Genomic DNA, 16,465 nt, shown 5'->3' on the forward strand with positions numbered 1-16,465 from the left:
TTTTCACTGGCCGCTCGGAGATTCAAACTCGCAGCCAGCAGAGTGCTAGCTGAGAATGGAATCCACTCGCCCAACGAGGAACTATACTCACTGCCTGTACAAAGGACAACAGCAATACTACTAATTCAAGAGCTTGATGTTTTCGAAAACAGTAGTAGTGCCAGGACCATAGCTAATGCCTAGAACATGATTCAACTGGTTAGATAAATTTTCCAGAAAAGACAATCAACATGAAAGGACACTTCTAACCAAGGTTATCCCCATCTGTGAGCAGCCAGATCATAGCCCCGGATAAGCAACCTCTTTGGATGCTAAAGGACTAGGACCCAAGTAGGTAACAATTGAGTGCAGAGGAACATTACAAAGTTTTAAGGGGAAAAGAAATTTGTGTTGTAAAGAGCAAGGAAGTATTTCTGTATATATGGCAACACGCTTCCTAATAAATGTTCTGTGTGGGAAAAGTTCTACATTCATGTCGCCTGTGAGCAGTAAGGAACTCGAAGGATGTATTCTTAAACAGGACCAAGAGCAATTGAGGAATTAGTATTGCAACTGCGACCCCAGAAATCAGCTACAGTATTGCTTAAACTGTAGATATGTGGAGATGAAACAAACAGTCGTTCTGCTGGTTCCCTGGATGGCAGAGAGATAACATGGTGACAAGCACTAAGACTAGAACGATTACCCCTGCCTATGTTACTCTTTATTTTTGGCTAAGTAAAATCATTCTGACATTATCTTTGATAAGTTTTTCAGATTTTGCAAGTTCTGTCCAAAAGGTAGCTTGGGAAGTGCCATTTTGAAGGTAGCTTAGTCAAGAGCCATCCTGAAGGCAGCTTGGCAACATCCATCCAGAGGGCAGTATGGGAAAGTCCATTCATTGTGTGCTAGTTACATTCGGAAGGTAGTGCAGGGAAATTCATTCACTGAATCCATAACTCATGCATTCTGAAGGGAGTACAGGGAGGTCCATTTATGAAATGCAAGTCTCATTCAGCAGAGAGCATGAGGCATTTCCATTCATTGTGTATAAATTCTATCTGGAAGGCAGCAGGGACAAGTTCCATTCATTGTGCACTAGTGCTGGTTCCCAACTGAGCTTTGGCATCTTCTTGGTCTGCATTTGGCAAAAGCAAATTCCATTCATTACCCAGTTCAGAGCAGATGCAGATAAGGGAGACAGGTAGGTATTAGGAATTCTAACCTTTCCTAGAACACTGTGTCCTGACCCAACCAGACCTTACCTTCCTAACTTACGGTGCTGTGCCCTGGGTAGTAACACTGAATATCCATGTCTCCCTACTCTGCATACTAACCTCCAGTTCTATCCTGACAGCTGCCTGAGCAGATTCCATTCAGCTAGTAAGAGCGTATTATCAGAAATAAATATAACTGCTTTATTTTAAACCTGTGGATTTCAAGAGTAGCAATTTTCCTTACTTTGTACCCTTCTTTAATACAGAACTTTACTTGCAGATAAATCCACCCATCTTTTCTTGACTAATTCAGAACATTCTTCTCTTAAATGTGCAAGGAAAGGTGATCAAATGAAACCTAAAAATGCCTTTCTTCTCTTGATGTTGTTAGTGTAACTTTAATTTTCCTCTTTTTGATGCTAAGTTCAATAAAATTTTTCATTAAATCACCCAACAGACTTTTTCTTGACTTGTCTGACCTTCAAGATAATTAAATTCTGTCCAGATAATCTCTAACTCATCCTGTTAACTGGGAAGGTGGTTAGTTTACATGACTGATGCTCCTTACTCAATCACTTGGAAATAGACTCCTCAACTGCACTAGGCCAACTATTCCAACATTATTTGCTAATATTCTTCATAAGCACAAACAAAAATAGTCCATCAATGAGCCTCTAGTGTGTGAGCCCTTGCTGCACCTACAAACACAAAAAGCTCGGACCTAAGAAAATTCTGATTTATACCCAAATATCTTTATCCCCATAGGGGGGTAGTGCCATCAGTGCACCTCATGTGGTACACTGTAGGCATTACCTATGATTCTCTGCATTGTCCCTTCAGGACCTAGCTGCAATAACTTTTATTCCTTTTACTGTACCTCCATTCCTATTCTCTTTCCACCCTTTCCTAACAATTGTTTTGTACTTCCACTGTGAGAATTTTCCCTGTTACATCTTTAAAACCTTTCTACTCTCAATTTTCCTTTCAGTGCTGAATAACCTCATACATCCTAGCATTTAGCCTTCTGCCCCAATTTTACATTACATTCCATCAAAATATATTTATGCCCTTTTCAACTGCTTTTTGACAATGATGGTTTGCTGCAACTACCTTCAAGCTTCTTTCAACAGCTGTTTGACACTTTTTGTCTGCTGTGTGGCTGGGTGTTAAGGTCCAAGTACAAGCATGTGTTTGTAATTTGTATAAACACAGTCCAATTATTTTATAAGAAAAAATCCAACAGCTACAACATGTACTAGACAAGAACATGAAAAAATCTACAAATTCTTCAACATCACCTGGCAAATTAGCAATGCCCATGAAGGCACATAACAGAATTTCTTAGGCAGTTATTTTTGAACTTTAAAGATGTTACCATTTCGAACTTGAAGACTTTTTTTTACTTTTTGTCAATAAAATCTTGTCTAATTGTTCCTTCTCTGGTTTCAGTGATGGGAATACCTGAAAAAGACCATTAATAATAACTAATAATCTTCAAAATCATCAAAATACCATACAGGCAGTCCCCAGTTATCGGCGGGGGTTCCGTTCCAGACAGCGTAACGATAACCGAAAATGGCTGACGCCTGAAAATTGGTGATAATAGCGCCAATCCCCGGTTATCGGTGCTTGTATCCAGTAACTGGAGATCGGTGTCGAAAATCCGGTTATCGTCATCGCTAGACAAGCTCCATAAAACCAGATTGCCGATAACCGGGGACTGCCTGTATACTGTTTATATCCAATCCAATACAAAACAATGTTATACTGTAGTGTAGGGATAAAAATTCAGGCAGAATTCACTTCAACTTAATGAGAATACTATATGCATAAGCTTTAAATTACAAATAAGTGATGAAACACCCCATACCTGAAATCCAGAAGTATTTGATAAGGCTTTCAATGTCAAGACAGCAAAGGTCAAAACTGAACAAAAATCCTGACTCTTGAAAACTAATTTTTTTCATAGCTATAAAAACCAAGTCTCAACAAAATCTGAAAGTAAACCTACATAAAGTCATGAAGCTCCAAAGGTAGTCTATTGTTTGTCTAAACTAAAGTGTAAAAAGAAGATAAATTTTACATGCTTCACACAATATATGGACAGTCTAATACCTCTGACTGATGAATGCCTTCCTCCTACAGCAGATGTTAAGACCAATAGTAAAGAAGAAAATATTAATACAATAAAAATAAAACTTATGGGACCATCAAAACAAGTCTAAGGAATAAGTTTCCACTGGACATCTACATAAGTGCCATTAAGATGTAGCCTTAAGAGTGAGCCTGATCAAAGAATCTATTCATGTGACTTGCAGATCTTACTAAAAACAAAAACAAAAGGAAATGCATCTGTATTTTTAGACCACAATTTCAGAGATCACATTTTAGTATTGGCTTTAATTTCTCAGCCTTTTTCAGTGGTCTAGAAAATCAATACAATGGACTGGCTGCAGACAATGACTAAAGTCAAAGGTACTGTAACTTGAAAGTATTATAATAAAAATGCTTTTATCACAAAAATCTAACTTAAAAGTACCAAAATGATAAACTATGTAAACCTGTACATGAGTACTGTACAGCCATTTTCTAGAAATTTTCCGAATGAATCATAATAGTAACACCTCCAATTAAATGTTCCAGAAATATATACATTGAAGATCATCTTGTGTTTTAACAAACCCAAGTTGCTATAGACTTTCAGGAATACGTCCAACTTACAATTCAGAATGTATGTAAAACCAACGTACAATTCAGAATACAGTACTGTATATGTAAAAAAAAATTATGTGAGGAAATTAAATCTACAAAATCTCAGAAATTACTACTTGTTCAAGTTCTTATACATAAGGACAAAATTCAAACACTAAAGTGTCTAAATTATTATACAGTACCTATAAAAATACAGGTATAGATCAGGAGGACTTTGCCAGTGACTCCCAGTGACAACGAAATAATTCTCACAATAAAAGGGTGTCTTCTCAGAGATTAAACCATCTTGCTGATTTACTGAATACTTTGCACACTGAATTCTAACAACCAGACAACTACTGCAATGATCTGCTGCTAAAACTGACTGATGATAAGAGATACAAGGAAAGAAAAAAATCTCTGTACAAATACAGCAAATAAGGTACAACTTATGCCAAACATAAAATAATCTAAATTTTCATCAGTCCACAGTACATAAACAGGTACAAAATACATCCTTAGTGAATCCCAAGTTTATATGTTTATGCAAAATATAAGTGAATTAATTCAACTAAGTTGAAATAAATATGGACAAGCTACTGCTCAGACTATAAACTTCTAGCATTTAGTTTACTAAATCCTAAAACAAATTGAGTTCAAAATTGTCATAAAATGAGTATGGAGGATGAGGATTAACTGTAATAAATATACAATGAATTGGAAGTTAACCCACAGGCAGGCTCCTTGAAAAACATTCCTTTCAAGAAGAGAAAGAGAGATTGACATGCTCTTTTTTAGCGAGTTCGGATGGAGAAATCTGCTGTCAAGGATGAATGCTTTTACTGGACAAGAGGATTCAACTTCTCAACAAAATCAGGTATTCCCAGACACCAATAAAGAAGAAACATCCAAAACTTGCTTAAATGCAAGAGCTTTTTCATACAGTATGTAAAATGAAACATATAGGAGGAATTTTTGCTGTGAAAACTATAAACACGTTTAGAAGAAAAAGTCAGACACAAGAATCTGAAGGGGAAACTGTCTCAATATCACCGAACTGTACTACAGCACTTAACCTTACATTGCAGCAAAATTCAGATGTGCTTTGATGAGAAATTTCAATATAGAAAAATACATGGAAATTCAAAATTAAAATAAAATATGCTACATTTAGCATTACATAATGTTAAAAATTCATATTTAATTTAAATATAACTACACCACAGCATGAACATTATTATTACAGAATATAATTTAATGCAGTTAAACAATAAAAAGCATCAGATAAGCATTTAAAAGCTACCAGCAAATGACTTGGGTACAGTACTGCAGAAAAGCATGAAATTCTTTCATAAGTAATACAGCAAGGCTGGCTACCATGCAAAAGTAAAAAAAAAATAATTTCCTCTACTGCACAACATTGAAACCATTACCACATTTAACAATTACAAATGACTGCTAACCTTCTATAGTGCTTTGTCCTCATTATATAGTTGTTTTTATCTTCCTCAACCAATGAGTTCTCGACTACAAGGTGTTTGTCTTGATCTAGCAATTTCCTTTTGCTGTCTACTTTCTCCACTACCCATGACAAGAAAGGCTCAACTGGCTTCGTCCCTGAGACTAGTGAAAATACAACTAAGTTGGGGCACTGAATAATGCACTTACAACTTGAAAAGGCTTAGTCAGGTGCACAGTACAAAAGACTTACGGTGCATAAACATTAATACCAATACAAAAGGATATAGAGTGCCATGATGCTAGTCATTTAAAGAGAAAGCCCTATACAAGTTATTAAACCCCTTATATTTTTAAAATATCTGTGCTGCATTGCACAATTTTACTGTTCAGCACCTGAAAATGTTGAAAGTGTAATATTTAATGAATAAAGGAAAAATTAATTGCTGTCAAAATGGCAAAATATGCCATATTAAAACCTTTATGGCTGAAAAAATGACAAAATAGAATGATGAATCTTCTAGCTGTCTGGATTCCAGAGTAACCCTGCAAGAACTTACACTGCAAGAAGTTTTGGATCACTGGAGTAAAAGGCCACTTTAAATTCACCATACAGAAATTTCTATAATTAAAAAAAATAACCTTGTGAGCAAACAAACCTCCCCTTATGGCAGTATAGTAACTTTATGGAAGCAGCGACTATGTATTTTTGTTCCTAACAGTGGTCACGTCTAAAATTTTAAAGGTCACATACCTAAAAATTTTAGCTATATAAGGATCCAGAATTTTACCTTATTCCCCTACCATTGACAGAAAAAGCTATAAAAAGGCTGCTGTTCGAATAAAAACCTAATAAAATTCAATTTCTACATGTCAGTTAAGTTATTATTAATATGAGCATCACACACTTACAGAATACTGTTTAAGTGTGTAATGCTAATTTGTTCTAATTTGTTAGCATCAAGAAAGTGTATCTTTAGAACTAATGAATGAAAAAGTACAATGGTAAATACCTGCAAGACCTTTCTAATGACTTTAAACTCACATACTTCTGTGGGCTTTTAATTCCATGTGCTGGTGAGCTTTCAATTCTTAGTGATACAGCTGTGCATTCTGGTACCTTAGGTGTAACCATAATTTAAAAATTTAATGCACAATGTACTAATTTGCACATAACAAAATCTCTTGACCTTAAATGGGTCTTTTGTTATCTGTCATCACTTCTAGGCTAAGCACAAACTGTTAAGACTCGGGCATTGCTCATTAGCATGGCACATCTACTCAACAACTGACCATCATGTCTTCTCTCTGTTTGTAGACAGCCCATTCAAAAATTTCCAGTAAAGTACTATACTTGATCTGAAACATGTTGCTGCCATGAATGAGGTCAATGTCTGCAAGTTTACCAATACCTCTGCTTGTTTGTGCAAAAACTGCAGATTTTTAAGTAATTTCTATTTTACCTAACATACAAACCTGAAGTTCTTTACATAGGATTTAACTTGTGAATGCGAGCTGGAAAGGCCATTTAATTTTCAGACAAGGTCATTAACTACTAACAGGTAGGGGCAAGTCCCTGTCACCTGTCAGTATGCACTCCACTTTGCCCTCCAGCCCAGTGCCAGATGGGTGGCTGAAGTGGGCCATTTTCAGGTTTGTAAGTTAGGAAAAATATAAATTGCTTTAAAAACTTGCCATCTGTTCCTATACAAAAAACAAAAGTTCATTCTTTACACAGGAGACTTACCCATTGGTGGGAGGAAATATGGTACCTCTCTGAACTGACTGGTAAGTACGTCCATCTGGTAACTCTCTGAACTGACTGGTATGTCTAACTTGGGATGACACCTTCCTGGCCTGTCTGAGCCTAGGATTGACCCAGGAATGTAAGCCTCCTTGGTGAAGCTGGGATGGGATTGGGAACAGTCTTGGTCCTGGACCCTAGGCCTGTCTGGATCCGAGATCTCAGTAAACCCTGAAGAGGTGGAGGGAGATAGGTGAAAGATCATGGGCACCCTTGCCCAGCTGGGTGAAGACTGAAACCTTACCAGGTAAGTGAGGCTGTGGGCAGCCTTCAACAAGAAGTGACAACATACATCCACACAGGTTGGGGAGAGTGGTCCTGCTCAATCAACATGGGCGGGGGCTGTCAAGAGCACCTGCATGCTCCCGTTTCATCTTTTCTTTCTGGGCCTTGCTAGCAAACATGCCCTGGTACGTAGACCATGTACCTGCCTGACTCGGGCAGGGGTACCACCAGGCCCAGTATTGGTACACCGAGGGGTATGGAAAACCCTGGGTGGTGGTTACATCCACACACTTGGCAATGGGTACAGTGGTACTCATGGTACCCATAGCGATAGCCCCCTCAGTCCTCTCTACTGTAGAGGACTGACCACTGGAAACTCAACAAGACTTCTTGTGGAAAAATGTAGCTTTCCTCTTCTTCCTCCACTTACTAGCTTTGGAAGGAGAAGTAGAGGCAACACTACTCGATGGCAAAGATGAAGTCGACAATGACAACTTCCTTCTTCTCTTCTTCAACTTCCTCTTCCTGAGCACAGCCAAGGACAGCACCGAAGAGAGCAAATGGAGGAGGGCTGCCCCTAGAGTTGAAGAAGACAACTGAGATGCCCAGGGAGGGCCACAACTCCCTGAACCGCTTGTCTTCCATTACCACTAGAGAGTTGGGTTATTATGAGACTTTTAATTTCACCCTGAAAGAGGGTGTCCTCCAGAAGAAAATTCTCCCTCACTGTGAAAGGAGGCCTCAAGTAAGATGCTGGGTTGGCATCCACTCCCTTAGCAGTAGCAACAGTAGGAGGGAGTTTGGCAGGAGGAGGAAAAGTCCCAAAGACGACCTTCAGTGTCACTGGCAGAGTATTACAATCCGATAACACCAGGGAGACCTCCTGTCTTTTCTTCTTCCTAGCAAACTTACCCCATTGTTCAGATGGCCAGACACAGCACTACAAACAAGACTATTTTGGTTACATTCGTGCTTCCTGCACAAAATACAGTGTGTGAGAGTCTCAACCTCCACAGAGAAAAGAAACCTGTTGCAAGCCTGTCCTTCCTTCCCTGGGCAGTGACTGAATACCTGAAGTTTCCTCATAAGGGAGGTGGAAGGCTACAATGACTGATGGATTTGGCTCATCTTTATTATTCTACCAGTCTGCAAAAAAAGTCATAGAAAGAAAAGATGTCATAGAATACTAAAAATCATAGAAAGAAAAGAAGTCCTAGAATACTAAAGAAATTTCATATGAAAGCAAATAGCAAAGTCAGGCAGAGAGTCTAGCAGACATCCAAACATGGCAGCATCCATAAGAAAAGTGGAATGCATACCGACAGGTAGGCGGGACTTCTCCTCACCTGTTGATAGTTAATGACCTTTTCTGAAAGTTAAATGGCTGTTCCAACTCACATTCCCAAACTAAATCCTATGTTAAGAATGAAGGTTTGTATTTGTGTAAAAACAAATGGACATTTTAATGAACCTGTGGCTAACTTGCAATAGTAACTGAAAAATTTGGTCTTGTTAAAAGTGCTTTTACTGCTGCACGTCTAAAATTAAGGCTCACCATCTCCCTGTAAGAAAACTAAACAAACTATAGGAAGTTACATTCCCAAAAGAAGTGACTTAATGTTGACAAATGGTTAACCTTGGTTTAATTTAGAAAATTAATTTTATCTCTTTGCATAATTACAACTACTTGAAATTTAATCCACAACCTCTAATTAATTTATAATGATACTATAGTTGTTCTCAAGATGCTGACTTCAATGATTAGTCCTAAGACTATGGACTGTTTTCAAGTCATAATTCTTCAGATTAATTCTCTTACCTAACAGCCTTAATAATTCTTAGCATAGTCTTAATATGAGACTAGATTTCTCTTCAGAACTGCTTATGGCAACCAATGAGAAATAAAAAATTACTCACTGAATGTTCTTGCTGACAGGATGAAAGCTCCCTTGTTAAGAATATGACTAGCAAAAAAGAGGAATACTTCTAACACAAAAAATTAATGACACTGAAGGCAAAGACAACTTACTGTAACATCTCTACGTTGACACAAATGTGCAACTGCTTAAAAAAATTATTCCCAAAACTAACAACCATGACTATATACCATAGATAACACGTTCACAGCCTGGTACAATACTAACAATATGTAATTACACACTACAAATCCTAGTGCAATTTCTACAAAAAACCTGATAATACTCATCACTTGTGAATTGTTTCAGATATTCACTGGAAGAGAAGAGATATATTAAGAAAACTGATTGACTTGTTGACTTGGACAAGAAACATTTCATGCATCAAGGACTAAAACTGACAAAAATATTTCAACTAAAACCATAAAATATAATCTTTTCAAATATAAATCACTGCTTTAAAACTGACAGTTTTAATAAGCTAAATGCAGAAATCATGCCTTGAATTGCAAAAACTATTTAAGATTAGTAGTAAGTACAGTAGAACCCAGGTCCTCGACCATATCAGAACTCAGACATAATTGGATTTCGACGCGAAATGTCAAGTAAATTTTGCATCGGAGCTCGAACAAAAACCGGAATCCAACCCAACAAACCACATGGTTTTTATAAACAAAGTGTCTGGTGTTTCAGTCGGTCGGCGGTAGTTGGCATTGTTCCCGTTTAGCTGTGCTTCCAGTGTTTTGATCTATTTCCTTAGTTTTTGTGGTTTGTTGTAATGTATTTTGATAAAAACATGGGTTCCATGAAATACAATACTGTATTGTGAGAGTAATATACATACAGTATTCCAGTACTGTAGGCTGTATGATATTTACCATAAATGTTACTGCACATAAACGTTTGTGTTACCGCGACAGGCCGCCAAGAGGGCGCTATGGTTTGTTTACATCCACTCATGGCAAATGTCTGAAAGGCAACCTGTTGATGTATCATAAGCAATTTTTCCTAAGTCTGTGATAACAGACATAATTTGGCTAGTTTTTAATATTTTATTAATTTACTGTAACAATTAGGCTTGTTTTTCAATGTTTTATTATTAGCAACAATTTTTGTGCCTACCCATTACAGTACAGTACAGTACAGTACCTAGCCTAGCCTACGGCGCTCGGTCTCTCATCGGTAATATGGCTGCATTGGATGTAGGGCAGTTTTTTTATATAGTATACATTTAAAAATTTTAAAAAGTCCATCTAAAACAGTATGTTATTTAACTCTGAACTTATTTATTTGTAATTCATGTTTAATGTTTTGTATAAAAAGGCAAGGTTAGGATAATAACTGGTGGTTGAGAACGGATGAACCCATTTTCAGTTATTTCTTATGGAAAAAATGTATTTGGATCTTGACTGAATCACATCTTCACGCTTCTTCTGGAACAGATTAGCATCAAGGTCCAGGGTTCTACTGTATTTGGTGTAAGAAGAAACTCCTATGAGTAGGAACAGAGACAAATATGGGTAAAGGAATAGTTTGTTATCCATTAAGAATTACTGAAACTTTTTCAAGTTAAAAACCATACCTAACCAAAGTTGATTGCTACTATGGCAGGTATCTGGATCAGGAATTACTTCAGTAGTCACAATTCATTTTATTTTTTGCATAATCATAGCATTTATTCAAACTGCCACTTTCTTAAGTCTTGGTCTTTATGGAGCCAACAGACTTTTTTACAACCTAACACCACTGAATTTGGTGCTATGAGAAAATAATTAAGGTTGGCACTTATGATTTCAACTTAAATGCACAAAATGAAAGTAAGACGAGGGGTTCACTAAACCACAAGCCTATCCACTACTGTATTTCTTAAATACAATATTAGTGAACAAAATGCATTACCTATGACTGACATATCTAGCCTAACACAATACTAGGGATTACCAACATTAAATGACCTTTTCAACAATTTGTCTAAATAAATTAGGAGAAAAGGTTCCTATCTTTCAAAAGGATCACTTCGCCTGCAATGAGTGCCAGCAGGTTTTCATTCAAAATATCTCTTCTTGAGGCAAAGAACATAGTGTCTTCATGTTGAGTATAGGGGCTCTCCAAGGCATTACATTATTGAGGTCTGAGACAAACCAGCTGAATTAGGCAGATTCTTCTTCCATAACAAAGGTGTACTGCTGAAGGTACTGCCATAGTGTTTTAACATATCTAAAAGCCCCCAAATATCTATGATTACTGAGCATCTGCTTGATAAGTCTGAGTCCTGATTGGATTCCTTGGGTCCAAGGATACAAGTTACAAGTTTTGTTCAATGCAATAACTGAGTCCTATCCAGGTTCTGCAGGATAGACAGTTAATCCTTGTCTCCTGTGGACTACACTGATGATTCACTCATATTTCATCAATGTTTGGAAGGGTCTCCTACAATTGGCATGGAGCTACAAAAGTACTGTTCTTTGTAAAACCATTTAATTCTACTCTTCTGCTGCAACTGACTGGAAGATGGACTGCAAGGAGCTACAATTGCTGGCCATTTAGCCATTGCTTATATGGTACTAGCATTCATATCCTCCAACACTCACCACTTCAGCAAAGTTTACTTGTCTATGTTCCAAAGGCCAGAGTTAGTATTGCTCTATAATAGTTTTAGCATCTGAGAATTAGTCTATCTAATGGCATTTAGGAGTAGACATGGGGGAGCTGATTATGGGATTTATCTCTACTTCTTCCTGCTACCAAAGGTATATAAATTTTCCATAACTCACCATTTATCACTGCACTAAAACAAGCGCTACAAGCATAAGACCTCAACTTCAAACCCCTGCGTAATGAGCACACATATATTGTGTGCTTAATATATGTCTGTTAGAAGTAGCAATGAATCTGTAATTGGATTTACTGCCTCTTAGCCCAAAAGAAAACTGTTGTATCACAGTATTTTTTTACAGTCAAACTAAGCCCAATTTGGATTACATCAATCTTTTCATCTTCTGGCCTACAGAGAAACTGTACCCCATAATACCAATAACAAACATAATCAGATTAAATTGTATATATACAAGACCAATGAATAGCAAAAGTTTCATATTCATCTCTGCATATTTGCCAACCAAATACCAAATAAACATTATAAGTATAAAATATGGTAACCAACCACACCCAATTCAATGACACACCTACTAAATCAACAGTAATAAAAAGGGGCCCATGAATTACCATGACCATCTGCTAAATGAAAGTACTTGAGATAAAAAAGAATTAAGGTTGTAAATGCTCTATAACACAATACTACTACTGTATAATTAAAATGCCATCCACACCTAATTAAATGCTGGAGCGAGCAAGTTTTATTGTTCAAATTAACACAAAACCCATCACTAAAGGAATGATGAAACTGAACACTTATCTATTGTAACAGACTGAATACATAACTATTTCCACAAAAAGTAAAGAAACTCCTGATACTGAACTTGCTTCATTAAAGGAAGATAACAGCAAAGGAAGACACATTACATTAAATGAAAATCAAATCTCTGTTAAAGAGCCCTAAAGATATTCCACTTTTTGTAAGACAAATGAAAGAAGTGAATTATCTCATGTGTAGTCCCTCCCATACCAAGGAGATCCTTCAACTCCTGAGCTACCACTAACTGCTACTAGCTACTTAGCAATTCTAGGTCTGAACTCTGCCAAATGCAGCAAAACAACAGTTTTAACTCATTTAAACTTTCAAGCTAGGGGTAAATAAATATTTCCAAAGATTCCCCTTCTGGCTTTTTAAATTAAATTAAATATTAGACACAAAGAACTTTTTACATTTACTATGCTAAAATTGTTGTAAAAAAAAACTTACAAATCTTTAGCCTGTGGTGCATGAAATTCATCATACATTTCTTTATAAATACCATAGTCCTCCATTAATGCTAGTTTTCTTTCACATAAAACAGGAGAACTGAAAAACTAATGATTAGCATCTGTAATCCTGTTCAGATGTTTGTTATGACAGCTCTGGTTAAAAATGCCATCATTCTATCCATTCCTCCTGTAAATAGGCAGAGCCTTTCCATCATCTACAGCCAAATGCATCTTGGTACAATACATTACGAATTATAATTATGAATAATAGATACTATCATCGCAAAACATTTTCAGGGGTCCTTTCTTACTATCCTGGCAATTCTAATCTTGTTCCTGACAAAGAGAGGCATAAATGCCAGAAATATGGCAAGCAGGCATGGCAAGACCTTTTGATTCAATTATTCCATTAATTTAAAATGGGTATTCACTTTACATAAAAATTTTTAGCTGCCTGGTAACGCCTACTGGACGTATCATACGTCGACTAAAATTGTCTGTTGGGTGCCAAGTGGACATACCGTATGTCGACTACAAAAAATTTCAACCTTTGGTCAACTTTGACTCGACCGAAATGGTCGAAAAACGCAATTGTAAGCCAAAACTCTTACATTCTAGTAATATTCAATCATTTACCTTCATTTTGCAACAAATTGGAAGTCTCTAGCACAATATTTCGATTTATGGTGAATTTTTGAAAAAACTTTTTCCTTACGTCCGCATGCAAAACTCGGCCGAAAATTTCAGAAATTCTTTCGTCATTTTGTTGTAATTTTTGCACTGTTTTATATTAGCCATTACGTAAAGTTTTATATATGAAAATGTGCACAATTTCATGTAAAATACAACAAAAACAACCCATGGTTGTAGCTTTATCAGTTTGGAAATACTTTCATATAAATCTCGATAACTGCCAAAAATTTCAACCGGGTCAACTTTGACTTGACCGAAATGGTAAAACCCAATTATGTAAGCTAAAACTCTTATATTCTAGTAATATTCAATCATTTACCTTCATTTTGCAACAAATTGGAAGTCTCTAGCACAATATTTCGATTTATGATGAATTTTAAAAAAAAAACTTTCCTTACGTCTGCGCGAAGTAACTCAGCCGAACATCTCAGAAATTCTTTCGTCACGTTGTCGTAATGTTTGCATCATTTTACATTAGTCGTTACATAAACTTTTATATATGAAAATGTGCGCAATTTCATGTAGAATACAACAGAAAATAATTCATGGTTGTAGCTTTCATCACTTTTGAAATATTTTCACATAAATCACGATAACTGCCAAAATTTCAACCTTCGGTCAACTTTAACTCAACCGAAATGGTCGAAAACGCAATTGTAAGCTAAAACTCTTACATTCTAGTAATAGTCAATCATTTACCTTTAATGTGCAATAAATTGGAAGTCTCTAGCACAATATTTCGATTTATGGTGAATTTTTGAAAAAAACATTTTCCTTACGTCCGTGCGGTAACTCGGCCGAACATCTCAGAAATTCTTTCGTCACGTTGTCGTAATGTTTGCACCGTTTTATATTAGTCGTTACATAAACTTTTATATATGAAAATGTGTGCAATTTCATGTAGAATACAACAGAAAATAACTCATGGTTGTAGCTTTTATCAGTTTGGAAATATTTTCATATAAATTACGATAAATAGAAAAAATTTGACTTTTGGTCAACTTTAACTCGACCGAAATGGTCGAAAACTGTAATTGTAAGCTAAAACACTTACAGTCTAGTAATATTCAATCAATTAGCTTCATTTTTCAACAAACGGGAAGTCTCTAGCACAATATTTCGAATTATGGTGAATTTTTGAAAAAAACATTTTTTTTACGTCCGCGCGTTACGGATTCATGCATCATATTGTGATAATATTTTCACTGTGTTGCTTTGATCGTTTTACAATTTGTTATATACCAAAATCATCGCAATTAAGTGTACAATACAAAGAAAAAAAAATAATCTGTTAGCTTCAACCGTTTTGCTCACAGCGTGATTTGTATAAAATTATATATGAAAAATTTTGTTTGTGCTGTCATATATTTCAATATTTATATCTGATAATGATATTTTTTTTCATTTCTGATGATTGCATACTAAATTTCAGGCAATGACAAAAAAAGGAGCCAAAAATGAACTCTTAATCTTAAAAACTAAGCGTGCTGTGATTTTTGAAAAAACTTTTTCCGCTTCGCGCTAACTCCCCGAACGCCGCGGTATACGGAGACGTTTTTGTAAATAGAGGCTCGGCGTTTAACGGTTAACTCTTTTTGCCTAGTAAGGATTATAGGCAGTGATCTCTTGATTTTTATTTTTTGACAAAGGTTCATATGGCCGTTGTGAAATAGAGATAAGTACTGTACTTAAGGTCGTTTTAGGCTAGAAGTTTTCATATTCTGAGAAATTCAGGCCAAACACCTAACACTCACATAAGAATACAGATGGCAGGAGATATTAAGTTTAAAGTAGGCTAATTACTGTATCCCTATTCTGAAGAAATATTCATAAACTTTAAAAGCAGTGTAATGCACTCAACTAAGGAACATAAAATAAAATTGGGCCAAATAAAGAGTTCAACAAATACAAATATAAGTGAGGAAATTAGGCAAACAAAAAATGGGAGGTTGAAAAATAAATGTAGTAACCTCTAGAACACCAACAAAAGATAAGGAAAAACAAAAGTACCAGACTACAATAGGGACAACACTGTACAGGTAACAATGGTGTCATTGTATTGAAAGATAAAATAATGAATTTTAAAAATAATGCTCTTCTATGCCTTAAAATAACATTTATTACATTATACCCTCACATGAGTTACAAAAATTGGTAAAAAATCATTTGCAGGATCAACAATGTACGACTGGATTTAAAATTAAATATAACTTGTAATTCAGCCAAAATGAAATACATGCAAATCATGCAAGGATTCTGGTATCCATGAACTAGAACATCACATAGGAAATACTGTAAAAATAATTATATATAAATATTCATTTTAATATTTTGCCATTAAAAATGAAACTTCATTATTCTTGATCATTATACTTAACTGATGTATTATAACCGGTGTTCCATGAGTATTCTCCAATTCCTTTTGTTCCCACAGAAAAACACTTCACAATGCAAAGAACACTGAATGCTGTTACCTGTGCTTCATGAGAACAAAATACTAATGGCCCTTAGGAACACAAAACATTAACATTCCTTTTCATTTATGAGATTCAATGAGTGCAACATAGAGGATCAAAATAAAACTGTGGAAGCTCAAGTACTGAAAACAAGAGGATATT

At 35.9% G+C, this 16,465-nt stretch overlaps 1 protein-coding gene across 2 annotated transcripts in view; it reads right to left on the reverse strand.

The window, feature by feature from the left end:
• LOC136846513 (uncharacterized) overlaps nucleotides 1-16,465 on the reverse strand; it is a 39,853-nt gene continuing 23,388 nt past the window's right edge. The window contains exons 8-9 of one of the 2 annotated variants that reach the window (XM_067117360.1): nucleotides 5,351-5,510; nucleotides 1-2,657 (exon numbers count right to left, since the gene is read on the reverse strand). In XM_067117360.1, coding sequence (XP_066973461.1) covers nucleotides 2,642-2,657; nucleotides 5,351-5,510 — 176 coding nt within the window. In that variant the 3' untranslated portion in view covers nucleotides 1-2,641. The remainder of the gene's footprint in view (nucleotides 2,658-5,350; nucleotides 5,511-16,465) is intronic. The other variant, XM_067117361.1, reaches the window with a different exon arrangement.

Source organism: Macrobrachium rosenbergii, chromosome 15 (genome assembly GCF_040412425.1).
Source record: "Macrobrachium rosenbergii isolate ZJJX-2024 chromosome 15, ASM4041242v1, whole genome shotgun sequence".
Lineage (NCBI taxonomy): Eukaryota > Metazoa > Arthropoda > Malacostraca > Decapoda > Palaemonidae > Macrobrachium > Macrobrachium rosenbergii.